General features: G+C 52.9%; 1 protein-coding gene across 1 annotated transcript in view; it reads left to right on the forward strand.

Annotated features, from left to right (window-relative positions):
* Window positions 1-13,239, forward strand: part of DAPK3 (death associated protein kinase 3) — a 31,247-nt gene extending 18,008 nt beyond the window's left edge. The window contains exons 4-6 of the mRNA XM_058163418.1: window positions 1,718-1,913; window positions 10,080-10,125; window positions 11,088-13,239. Coding sequence (XP_058019401.1) covers window positions 1,718-1,913; window positions 10,080-10,125; window positions 11,088-11,630 — 785 coding nt within the window. The 3' untranslated portion in view covers window positions 11,631-13,239. The remainder of the gene's footprint in view (window positions 1-1,717; window positions 1,914-10,079; window positions 10,126-11,087) is intronic.
* Window positions 13,240-13,492: the final 253 nt, after the last annotated feature.

A 13,492-nucleotide genomic window follows, 5' to 3' on the forward strand; every position in this document is an offset into this window, starting at 1 on the left:
CGGCTTGCCATTTTACGACTTGCCTGACTCGTTAAGTGAATCGTTGCATTTCTAAAGTGAGTCGCACACGCGGTCGTTAAGTGAAACTGGCTTCCACCATTTGGCTTTGCTTGTCAGAAGGTCGCAAAAAGGGATCACATGACCCCAGGATACGGCCACCGTCATAAATAGGAGTCGGTTTCCAAGCATCTCTGTTTTGATCACGTGACCACGGGGGGAGGTGCAGCGGTTGTAACTGAGAAAAACGGTCACGTCACGTTTTTCAGTGCTGTTGTAACTTTGAACAGTCATTAAATGAACTGCTATAAGTTGAGGACTACCTGTAAATTTAAAAAAAAAAAAAAAACCCTCAAAGAGCAGACTAGATCAGGGGTCTCCAACCTTGGCAACTTTAAGACTTGTGGACTTCAACTCCCAGAATTCTGGAAGTTGAAGTCCACAAATCTTGCCAAGTTGCCAAGGTTGGAGACCCATGGACTAGAAGACCTCCAAGTTTTCTTTCAACTCCTTGTTATTCTGTCCTGGTGGGGTTTCCATCTCCTTTGAGAAGGAACTTGGTGGCTTGTTGGTCCAACACTGTTGTGGTCCGTCAGCAGCCTACGGAGCTGGCAACGGACTCAGCTTTGCTGGCTGAGGGATTCTGGGAGTTGAAGTCCACAAGTCTTAAAGTTGCCAAGGTTGGAGACCTCTGGAGTAGATGGACCACTAGGTCTTTTTTCTGCCTTTCCGTTTTGCTATTTTTCTACCTGCTGTTCTGGGGGATTCTTGGTTGTCTCTGAGCTTGATGGTTTTCTTGCAGACATTTCGTGACCCAACTGGGTAACATCATCAGTGTTAGAAGGGAATGGGGTTTGTGGAGAGGAGGAGGAGGAGGAAGAGGAAGAAAAGGATTGTGGGGTCCCTGGTGCTCTCTGAGCTTGGCTGTTTTCTTGCAGACGTTTCATGACCCAGCTGGGTAACATCATCAGTGTTAGAAGGGAATGGGGTTTGTGGAGAGGAGGAGGAGGAGGAGGAGGAGGAGGAGGAAGAGAAGGAGAAAGAGAAGAAGGAAGAAGAGGAAGAAAAGTGAGTTGGTCATGGCGAGTTGTCCCTGGCGAGTTATCCATGGTGAGTCGTCCATGGCGAGTTGGTCATAGTGAGTTGTCCATGGCGAGTTGGTCATGGCGAGTTGGTCATGGTGAGTTGTCCCTGGCGAGTTATCCATGGTGAGTCGTCCATGGCAAGTTGTCCATGGCGAGTCGTCCATGGCGAGTTGGTCATAGTGAGTTGTCCATGGCGAGTTGGTCATAGTGAGTTGTCCATGGCAAATCGTCCATGGCGAGTTGGTCATGGTGAGTTGTCCATGGTGAGTTGTCCATGGCGAGTCGTCCATGGCGAGTTGGTCATGGTGAGTTGTCCATGGTGAGTCGTCCATGGCGAGTTGTCCCTGGCGAGTTATCCATGGTGAGTCGTCCATGGCGAGTTGGTCATGGCGAGTTGTCCATGGCGAGTCGTCCATGGCGAGTCATCCATGGCGAGTTGTCCATGGCGAGTCGTCCATGGCGAGTCATCCATGGCGAGTTGGTCATGGCGAGTTGGTTATAGCCAGTTGTCCATGGCGAGTCGTCCATGGCGAGTTGGTCATAGTGAGTCGTCCATGGCGAGTTGGCCGCAGTGAGTTGTCCATGGCGAGTTGCCCCATTCCCTGCTCAAAGGCTTCTTCTTGTCAAATGACAAGAGCCTCTGTTCTTAAGAATGACTTGGGATCCTCCCTTTTTCAGCCTGAGCGGTGCCTCTCCCTTCTTGGGGGAAACGAAGCAGGAGACCCTGACCAATATTTCGGCTGTGAATTACGACTTTGACGAGGAATACTTCAGCAGCACCAGCGAACTGGCCAAGGATTTCATTCGGAGGCTGCTTGTGAAAGACCCCAAGTAAGAGGCGGGCCCGGCGGGTGGCGATGGGTGGGAGACTTTTAATTTGAAGGAGACCTTCTCGAAATCCAGCAGAAGAACCGATATCAAAAGATACTGGTAGTTCCCGACTTACGGCCATTCATTTTGCAGCCGTTTGGAGTTATAAAGTGACTTACGACAGGTCCTCGCGCTTATGGCCATCTCGGTGCCGCCCACAGTTTCCATTGGACCACTGGTGGCCAAAGCCGTGTTTTCTGGACTCCATCTGGCATCGGGTGCATGTTGGGAATTGACTAGATGGCCATTGGCCAAGTTCAGCAATCCTTGCTTGGTTTCCTGGATGCTCAGCTTTGGTTTCAGCTTCTGTGAAAAGAAATCCAGGGTTCTGAAGGTGGATTGACGGATTATAACTTTAGCTGAAAAAGCCCTGAGTTGCTCTGAGAGTGAGATGGACAGGACCCGAATTAGACAGATATCGATCGATCGATCAATAGAGATGCTAGATACAGATGATAGACAATAGAGATGCTAGATACAGATGATAGACAATAGAGATGATAGAGATGATATAGAGATGAGAGAAAGAGAGGAGGAAGAAGAGGAAGAAAAGGATTGTGGGATCCCTGGTGCTCTCTCAGCTTGGTAGCTTTCTTGCAGACGTTTCGTGACCCAACTAGATAACATCATCAGTGTTAGAAGGAATGGGGTTTGTGGAGAGGAGGAGGAGGAGGAGGAGGAGGAAGAGGAAGAGGAAGAAAAGGATTGTGGGGTCCTTGGTTCTCTCTGAGCTTGTTTGTTTTCTTGCACTCCTCCTCCTCCACCCCATGAAACTGTTGTGGTCCATTAGCAGTCTGCGGAGCTGGCAACGGAGTCGGACCGCGATGAGGCTGAGGTGGGGCCAGGGCCATCGGGAAGTGAGGTGCGGACTCCAGAGCCTCCAGAGACTGATAGTAGTGAGTCTCCTCCTGTTCCTAATGCACACATGAGAAGAACTGCCAGAAGGCAAGAGCAGCTCAAGCAGAGAGGACAACTCAGGAGTAAGGCCAAGAGATGATTGGCCCCTCCCATAAGGCTTAAAACAGACCAGCACCGGTGTTTCAGCTTTGCCGGAAAACAATGTTGTAGCTGCGTCTTCTGCTCCATCCTCTGCTTCGTCTATGTCTTTGTTTTTGTGGCTTCTGGACGTTTGCCGGGAAGGGCCTTTGGCAGTTTGCCTAATTGGACTAAGGTTTGTGAGATAACTGAGGAATTTGTGTTGGGAGGCATTTGTTTTACTTTGAGTTGAACGACGCCGGGGATGAAGTAATTCCCAGCTGTTCGAATAAAGTTTGTTTCTCCACGGACTAAGTTTATTACTACCTACTTGGGCCTGGGTCACAACAGAAACCCAGTTCCTTCTAGCACTGATGATGCTACCTAGTTTGGGCCATGGAACGTCTGCAAGAAAACAAGCAAGCTCAGAGAGCACCGAGGATCCCTCAAAAACATGAATGAGGAGAGCTCAGGAGAACTAGAGAGATGGACCATCCTCTTGGAATGCTCCTGGCGGAAATGTTTCAAATTGCAAAAAAGTGTGGTGGAAAAATCCATCCCCCTCCTCCCCCCCCTTTTTTTTAAAAAAAATTCTGTAATGCTTTGGGAATCACGTTCCCCCTTTGCTTACCTAGTACAGGTAGTTCTCAACTTACAACCATTAGTTTAGTGACCGAAGTTACAATGGTACTGAAATAAGTGCCGTAGGACCAGTTTTCACATTTATTGACGTGTTGTGACCCAGGTTCCTGGACCCAGACTCCTGGACTCGGATGATTCAGAAAATGAGGGAGAAGACCTGGCAAGCCCTGCTTCTCTTGAGCCCTCTCCCTCCCTGGCACCCACTCAAAGGGAGGGGCCGGCAAGGCCTGATTCTCCCGGGCCTTCTTCTGATTTGGCAACGCCCCAAGAACAGTTTTGGAGGGACGCAAGATTACGAAGGCTTGATCGCGCAAGCAGCAGCGAAGAGTTGGGACAAAGCCAAGTCATAATTGTCATGCAGTGACATCTGCAGAGACTATAAATAGGAGGCGGGACTTCCTGGTTTTTGTCTCGGACAAAGCAATGAATTTGGCGCAAGCTAATTCATGGAGGAAGAATATATTCGTGAGTAATTCTGGCCTTATCTATAATTTCCTCGTTATCTCCAGAAACTTGGCAGGCCGTGGGTAGACGTGGCCAGGACATGTATCTATGTAAATAAAAGGAAAAAAGGAAGGCCTCTGACGGACTCTTTGCTGGGAGTATTGGGGAAGGAAACAGAACATTTTGTCCGAGAGACCTGACTAAAACATCTTCCACCAAAGATGGATCAGCAGCAGGTACAGCAGCAGTTAGAGCAGCTACAAGCAGCTAATCAACAGCTCCAGCAGCAAGTGGCTCACTTGGCAGGCCAACTTGCTGCCAGGAATGTGCCTGCAGCCCCCCATCCTCCACTCCTCCTCCTCGCCGCAGTGCCCGATAACCGTGCGGATAAGTTTTCTGGGCAGCCTGAGATGTTCCCGACCTTCTTGGGACAGTGCCAGCTCTACATGGCTATGAGGCCAGAGGATTTCCCAGACGACCGGGCTAAGGTGGCCTTCGTGATTAACCTTCTTTCCGGCTCGGCTGCTCGATGGGCCACGCCTCTTGCTCCAGGACAGCCCCTGCTGGCGGACCAACAGCGTTTTGGCAGCACCTCGCACCATGTATGAGGACCCGTCAATGCTGACGGCAACCAGGCGCCTTAAGGAACTCCGTCAAGGGAAACGCCCCTGCAGGAGTACATCAATTTCGCCTTTTGTGCCAGGACTCTGACTGGAATGACGCAGCGCTGGTGGACGCGTTCCAGGAAGGACTCTCAGAGGAATTGCAAGACGAGCTGGCCCGGGTGGAGGCGCCGCGGACCCTCGACAACTTGGTGCCCCTTTGTCTCCGCCTCGATGCCCGTCTGCAACGGCGACCGTCCCGTCGCACCCCCCGGGACCCGCCGTCAACATCTGCACCCCCACTTCCTGCACCACCAGCACCCCGGGTCGCCCCACGTTTTGTAACTGCTGCGGAAGAGCCCATGGAGTTGGGAGCGGCCAGATCTCGCCTGACAGCCCAGGAGCGGAACCGGAGGCGCCAAGGGGGATTGTGCCTGTACTGTGGGGAGCCCGGCCACTTTGCCGCTTCTTGCCCCAGAAAGCGAAGTGGGACACGACGCCGTCCCCGAATCACAGCGTGACCAATCGGGAAGCGGGCAGGCCCGACCTCGGGAAACCCTAGGTCGGGCACGCATTAAGCCCCCACTGGACGTTGGAAGTAGACTCTGGGCCCCTCGGCATCTGATTCTGGACACACGGATATGGTTGGGGAACCAGTCGGACGGGCTCCAGGCGCATGCGCTGGTGGACTCAGGGCCACAACAAACTTTATGGACCAGGCCTTTGTGACCCAGTTTGCGGTCCCGTGGTTCCGTGGACCCTCCGATGCGGTAGAGACAATTGATGGACGAGAACTGGTGTCCGCCCCATTAAATTCGCCACCCAGCCTTTGCGCCTGGCTATTGGGGACCATGAGGAGGCGATCCAGTTTTATGTCACGGCGGACCTTCATTTTCCTTGGTCCTTGGTTGGCCTGGCTTGGACCCACGATCCTCAGGTGGCCTGGTCGCGGCACGCCATCTCTTTCCCGAGTCTGCAGTGCGTCGATCACATCCGCCACACCTGTGCCGCCAGAACGCCCCCACCGCTGCCATCACCTTGCCTCCTGAGCTGACGGACTTCGCCGGCGTGTTCAGCGAGAAGGAGGCGGACCGACTACCCGTGATCGGCCCTACGATTGCCCGTGGACCTTCTGCCCAACGCACCACTGCCTGTGGGACGCCTGTATTCCATGTCGGAGCCCGAGTTGGCCGCCTCAGGGACTTCCTGGACAAAAACCTGGCCCGAGGGTTCATCCGCCTTCAAAGTCCCTCTCGGCCCGGTCCTCTTTGTGAAGAAGAAGACAGGGACTTGCGCCTGCTGTGATTACCGCCGCTAAACGCCATTACGGTGCGGAATCGCTACCCCTGCCGCTCATCCCGGAGCTACTGGAAAGGTTGCGGAGGCCACGATCTTCACCAAGCTCGATCTCCGGGGCCTACAACCTGGTGCGGATACGAGAAGGAGGCGAATGGAAGACGGCATTCGCACCGATACGGACACTACGAATACACTGTCATGCCATTTGGGTTGACCAATGCTCCCGCCGCTTTTCAGCACTTCATGAACGACGTGTTCCGAGACATGTTGGATCGGTTCGTGGTTATCTACCTGACGACATCCTGATTTACTCCCGGTCCAGGAAAGCCACCTTCGACACGTCAGTCTGGTTCTGCAACGCTATGGAGCAACAACTCAATGCGGCTGAGAAATGCGTCTTCTTCCGGACTTCCATAGAATTCCTCGGGCATATCATCTCGCCCGAGGGCATAGCCATGGACCCATGTAAAGTAGAAGCTTTGTGTAGCTGGGAAGCCCCTCGTCGGGTGAAGGATGTTCAGCGCCTACCGGGCTTCGCCAACTACTACGGACCTTCATCCCGGGCTTGCCACACTGACAGCTCCACTTACCCAGCTCCTCAGGAAGAAGGTTGCATTCGGTGGGGTCCCCGCAGCAAGAAGCATTCACAGCCTCAAGAAAGCCTTCGTCACGGAACCCGTCCTGAGGCATCCCGACCCGCTCCGGCCTTTTGTGGTGGAAACAGACGCGCCCAATGTGGCTCTGGGAGCGGTGCTGCTACAGGCTCCGACGAATGGTGGCACACTTTTCCCGCGCTTACTACTCCCGGAAACTCAACCTTCCGAGCGCAACTACACTATCTGGGAAAAAGAGTTGCTGGCTATCAAGGCTGCATTCGAGGCTTGGCAACACCATCTGGAGGGGGCCCGACATCAGGTGGAGGTCCGAACGGACCATCGGAATCTCGAGCACCTCACCACAGCTCGGAAGTTAAACCAGCGGCAGATCCGTGGTCGTTGTTTTTGCCCGGTTCAACTTCCGCGTGACCTACATTCCCAGCGGTCACAACCGAGGGCGGATGCCCTGTCCAAGCCAGAGTACCTCTGCGCCAAGGACCCCTTCCTCCACGGACAGTGCTGCCGGCAGAAGCCTTGGCCGCAGCACGGGAGCCAGTGGACTTGCGGGCCCAGGTGCGAGGCGCAGCGCCAGGACGCCTGGTCGCAGCAAAGGAGAGCGGAGGTGGGCCCCACGCCTCCTTGGACCTTGGAGGAGGACTTACTCAAGTTTCGGGGCGATTATATGTGCCCACAGGACCACTCCGAGCCCTCGCCATGACCCAGTGCCACGACAACCCTGCAGCAGGACATTTTGGGTTCTTCAAGACCTCCACCTGGTGACACGGACCTTTGGTGGCCCGAGTGCGGCATGATATACATGCCTCACGTGACATCCTGCGACTGTGCCGGCAAGCCAAGACCGCCACGGGGCCCCTCCGGCTCCTCCAACCCTTGCCGACACCCGACAGACCCTGGGGCGATCTCTATGGATTTCCTGACAGACCTGCCGCCGTCCTCTGGGTTCACCACGGTGCTGGTGGTGGTGGACATGCTCACCAAGATGGCACACTTCATCCCATGCCGCGGACTGCCCACAGCCGCAAAACGCCCGCCTCTTTCTGCAGCACATCTTCCGCCCATGGTCTACCGGACAGGGTGGTTTCGGACCGCTGGAGTTCAGTTCACAGCCCGCTTCTGGAAGAGCCTGATGGCCGCGTTGGAGGTGCAGGTATGTCTGTCGTCATCGCACCATCCGGAGACCGACGGGGTACAGAGAAGGTCATCGGTATACTGGAACAGTATCTCCGTTTCATCAACCAGCAACAGGACAACTGGGCCGACTACCTGTCTCTGGCGGAGTTTGCTTTTAACAACTCTCAGCACACCTCTACTCAGATGACCCCGTTCTTTGCCAATGTGGGTACCATCCGCGGCTCTTCCCTCTGGCACCACCGGACTCTCCTGTTCCCGAAACGCAGACCTTCCTGACGGAATTGCATGCGGTCCAACAGTTGGTACGTCAGCAGCTGAATCGGGCAAAGGAGGACTACAAACGGTCCGCTGGCCGCTCCGACGGGCAACGCCCCCGCTGGCAGTTGGAGACCGGGTGTGGCTCTCCACCAAACACCTCCCGTCCGACCGCCGGTAAAGAAGTTGGACCACCGATTCATCGCCCGCTCCTGTCGAGGCAGTCATCAACCCGGTAGCCTACCGACTGACCCTGCCACGATCCATGCGGATCCACCCCGTTTTTCACCGGTCCCTTCTGGTTCCTGAGGCCACACCGAGTCCCCTTCGGTGCCCAACAGCACCCGTCACTGTCGCCGAGGACGGGTCGGAGGAATACGAAGTCCACAGCGTACGAGACTCTCGCTGGCTAAAGGGTCGTTTCCAATATTTGATCGCGTGGAAGGGATACGGGACTGATTTCTCCTGGGTAGATGCCTCCGACGTTCATGCCCCTGACCTGGTGCAGGCCTTCCATGAGCAGAACCCAGCCCGACCGCATCCCGATCGTCAGCCCCGGGGGAAGGGCCCTGCGGTGAGGGATAGTGTTGTGACCCAGGTTCCTGGACCCAGACTCCTGGACTCGGATGATTCAGAAAATGAGGGAGAAGACCTGGCAAGCCCTGCTTCTCTTGAGCCCTCTCCCTCCCTGGCACCCACTCAAAGGGAGGGGCCGGCAAGGCCTGATTCTCCCGGCCTTCTTCTGATTTGGCAACGCCCAAGAACAGTTTTGGAGGGACGCAAGATTACAAGGCTTGATCGGCGCAGCAGCGGAAGAGTTGGGACAAAGCCAAGTCATAATTGTCATGCAGTGACATCTGCAGAGACTATAAATAGGAGGCGGGACTTCCTGGTTTTTTGTCTCGGACAAAGCAATGAATTTGGCGCAAGCTAATTCATGGAGGGAAGAATATATTCGTGAGTAATTCTGGCCTTATCTATAATTTCCTCGTTATCTCCAGAAACTTGGCAGGCCCGTGGGTAGACGTGGCCAGGACATGTATCTATGTAAATAAAAGGAAAAAAAAAGGAAGGCCTCTGACGGACTCTTTGCTGGGAGTATTGGGGGAAGGGAAACAGAACATGACGGTTCCAGCCTCCCCGTGATCAAAATTCGGATGCTTGGCAACTGACTCCTATTTATGACGGTCGCAGTGTCCCAGGCAGTGGTGGGCTGCAGCCGGTTTAACAGCCGGTTCTGTGAGTGCATGAGCGCGCCTAACGCGCTTGCGTGCGGCGTTCAAAATACAGCAATTTGAAGCTGAGCCGCTTCCCTTCTAAGGCAGCCCCAGTAAGTAGAACAGCGGAGGCATGGAAATCGGCTGTACTGTGCGAATCAGCTGAGCCAGAAATAAACAAATATAGGACAGGATAGGATGAGGCTGGGTGGGCGGGGCCAGCTGATCAGCGGAACTACCGGTTTGCTTGAACCGGTCCGAACCGGCAGCAGTGCGTCACTGGTCCCAGACGATCCCCTTTTGTGATGATCTGGCAAGCGAAGTCAAGGTGGGAGGGAGAGAGGGGAAGTTAAATTCGCTTAATGACCGAATGATTCATTAAAAGAGCTGCAGTGATTCACTTAACCACGGTGGCAGGAAAAGCTGCAAATGGCCGTCGACATGGCTGCGTTGCTGAACATCCAAAGTGGACCGTGTGAATTTTGGATCTGGGTTGCAACTCTTCTTTTTTTAGGTTGATCGTAACTTCAAATGGGTCATTAAATGGCTAATCCTAAATCAAGGATAACCTGTACAGGTAGTCTCGACTTACAACAGTTCACTTAATGACAGTTCATAGTTACGACACTGGAAAAAGTGACTTAGGACTATTTTTCACACTTATGACCGTTGTGGCATCCCTGTGGTCACATGGTTTACATTCAGATGCTTGACAACTGACACTGAAATTTGGGTTGGGTTTTTTCGCCTCTCTCTCCTGAGAAGGTGACCGCGTGCAGGCAATATTCCCAAAAAGGTCCTGAGAGATGATGGTCCGTGATCCAGAACGACGCTAAAATTTGGATAGGTTCTCTGCAAACGGCGCGGATGGAATTTCACTCTCCTTTCTTTCCGTATGTTTGCGTTGATCCTAGAATTGATTGTTGCTCCTTTTAATGATTGCAGGAAACGGATGACAATTGAGCAAAGCTTGGAGCATCCATGGATCAAGGTAAAAACTAGGTTGCTCAAAAGAGTCTTGAAATTTGCCCCACCTTATGAATCAAATGATTCTGTGACCTCCCAGGTCCCTTCCAGCCCTATGAGTCTATGATCCCTCCCCCCCCTCCAGGTCTCTTCCAGCCCTATGAGACTATGGTCCCTCCCCCCCCTCCAGGTCCCTTCCAGCCCTATGAGTCTATGATCCCTCCCCTCCCTCCAGGTCCCTTCCAGCCCTATGAGTCTATGATTCCTTCTCCCCCACTCCAGGTCCCTTCCAGCCCTATGAGCCTATGATAACCCCCTTTTAGGTCCTTTCCAACCCTATGAGTCTATGATCCCTCCCAGGTCCCTTCCAGCCCTATGAGTCTATGATTCCTCCTCCACATTCCAGGTCCCTTCCAGCCCTATGAGCCTATAATCCCTCCTCCCCTCCAGATCCCTTCCAGCCCCATGAGTCTATGATCTCCCAGGTCCTTTCTGGCCTGAGGAATCTATGACCTCCCAGCTCCCTTCTAGCTCTTTGATCTCTTAGGCCCCTTCCAACTCTATGGGTCTACGTTTTTTTCACATTTAAGGCCATTGTAGCATCCCCATAGTCACGTGATCAAATTTCAGATGCTTGGCCACCGACTCATTATTTATGACGACTGATCCTCTTTTGCGACCTTCTGACCAGCAGAGTCAACGGGAAAGCCGGATTCACTTAATAGCCGTGTGATTCACTTAACAAACTACAGTGATTCACTAAAACCATGGCCAGAAAGGTCGTAAAACGGGGCAAAATTCACTTAGCAACTTAGTCTTGCTTAGCAATAGAAATGTAGGCTCAATTGTGGTCATAAGTAGAGGATTATCTGCAGTCTAGCTTCTCAGAAAACAATTGACAAGATTTTGGTGGTCTGGGAGGAGAGAGAGAGACGAACAAGTCCACCAATCCTGATATTCCCCCCCCCCCACTTTTTTTTTAATCAGGTGATCAAGAGGCGGAACGTCCGCAACGAAGACAACGGCAAGAAACCGGAGCGGCGGCGCCTGAAGACCACGCGGCTGAAGGAATACACCATCAAGTCCCACTCCAGTATGCCGCCCAATAACACCTACATCAACTTCGAACGCTTCTCCAAGGTCATGGAGGAGGTGGCGGTGGCCGAGGAGAGCCTGCGGGAGCTGCAGCAGAGTAAGAAGTCCTTCCGGGAGGACATCGAAGCCCTGCGGTCCATCTACGAGGAGAAGGAGTTGTGGTACAAGGAGGAGAACCAGGCCATCAGCCAGGATCTCCGTCAAATCCAGCAGGAGATGCAGAAGACGGAGACCCTCAAGCGGCAAGCTCAGGAAGAGGCCAAGAGCACCTCATTGGCGGCCAACCGGTTGAAACGGCACCTCCGGAAGCTGGAGAACCGCTACGAGGCCCTCGCCAAGCAGATGGCCTCCGAGATGAAGTTTGTCCAAGAGCTGGTCCGTTCGGTGGAGCTGGAGAAGCTGCAGGGTGGAGAAGAAGACTGCGGGATTCGCTAATGGCACTTTCCGGCCAAGTGGGAGAAGGTCATCTCCTTTAGGCCACACTCAACCCGTCTTAGATCTTCCTACCCACTTTTCCAGGGGCCAGAAAACTCCTCCTCGCCATTGAATCGTTTCCAAAATTCCACGCTCCGTCATGCAACGCTTCTGCTCGTAACCCCCGCATGGAGGAAAAAATTGTGCATGCGGACAATTTTCACGTTCCTTCACCTGAAGGCGGGACAGGTCGCGTACGAAATGCAGACCCTGCCAGGACTCAGCAGAGGGTCTGTCAGCCACCAGGGACACCGCCTTTTCCCTGCTGCCGGCTGACCGTTTTCTTGAGAACCCCAAATTTTGGAGATAATCTGGAAACCGTTCTCCCTGGAAGAGATTTCCTGCTACGGAGGGTCAGGGGGAAGATCTATTCTTGTGGATGTTGAGTTTCTGCAAACGTGATCCTCAACCCCCAAAGGGGTATGACTCTCTAACTCGACTCCTTTAAGACAGCCCATCTTTCGTCGAGAATTAACCAGGATTCATGGGGTCTAGAAGGCAATCTGGGTACGGGGGGAGGGAGGGGGGGGGGCGCTCCAGAAAAATCTTAAAAGTTTCCCAACATTGCAAGGATTTTAGGAAGGGGTGTCTCTCTTGAATTGTGGCCACCCAAAGGCACCCCAGAGGAATGAAGAATAGCAGAGCTTCCCCCATTACGAGCCATGGTGGCGCAGCGGTTAGAGTGCAGTACTGCAGGCTACTTCTGTGGATCGCCGCCGTTTGGCAGTTTGAATCTCACCGGGCTCAAGGTTGACTCAGCTTTCCGTCCTTCCGAGGTCGGTAAAAGTGAGGATCCAGATTGTTGGGCGTGGGGCATAGGCTGACTCTGCAAACCGCTTAGAGAGGGCTGTAAAAGCACTATGAAGCGGTATATAAGTCTTAAGTGCTGTTGCTAAGTGCTATTAAGCTGGGCTGCAGGGGCAGAACTGCCAGGCGGCTTTAGAACAAACCGAGATTTATTTAAAACCAGGTTAACATTTTACCTTTCACCAGGAAGTGGGTGGGTAGCCTGTCTTGTCTTCTGCCCTGTTGTTTTGGACTTCCAATGGATCGCAAGAGTTTCCTTAAGTTTGTGTATTTTAATTTCTGTGTTGGGGAACAGGTGGGGTCTTTTTTTGGCAGTCCACGAGCAAACTTTTTGTAAAAAAAGAGAAGAAAAAGAAAAAACCCATCTCGCGATGCTTTCTTGAGTAAACTTGGCTTCATCTCGGTTTACTCTTTGGATGGGGCTGAATCTAACACCAAACTTACTGGGAGCCACTGGCCTTACTGGGAATAGTAGTTGAGGCAGTCCTGGGGGCGGGGTGTGTGTGTGTGTGGCCAGGGGGTGAGATCCTCTCCATCAAGGTTTTCATTTTTATTTAATGTATTTATCAAACTTGTATCGTCTCACAGCGCTTGAGATCCTGCTGGCTTCTTCCATTCCTTTGAACTATCCTGCTTTGGAGGCCTTTCCTCGGGATCTGAAATATTTAGAAAGTCTCACCCTGTCTTTGAAACGGGGGGCTGCCTCTTGAGTGGGACAGTCTAATCGCTCCTCGGAGCAATGAATAAATAACGTTGGATTTCTTTTTGGAAACGTTGCTCGTCTTTTAAAAGCCAGCTTAAGGCTTCGGTCAGTCAGCTGGGGCTGGCAGTTCTTCTTCTAACGCCACAGCTCATCCTTCTTTTCTTCGCACAAATTTATTTTCTCTTTTTTTCCGAAGCTGATCACCTATGCAGACGGAGCACCTACTTCGTAGTCTTCTTTTCAGCTCTTAAAGAATTCCTGCTTCCAAGCAGTGGTGGGTTTCAATTTTTTTTTACTACCAGTTCTGTGGGTG

Source organism: Ahaetulla prasina, chromosome 1 (assembly GCF_028640845.1).
Source record: "Ahaetulla prasina isolate Xishuangbanna chromosome 1, ASM2864084v1, whole genome shotgun sequence".
NCBI classification, from domain to species: Eukaryota; Metazoa; Chordata; class Lepidosauria; order Squamata; family Colubridae; genus Ahaetulla; species Ahaetulla prasina.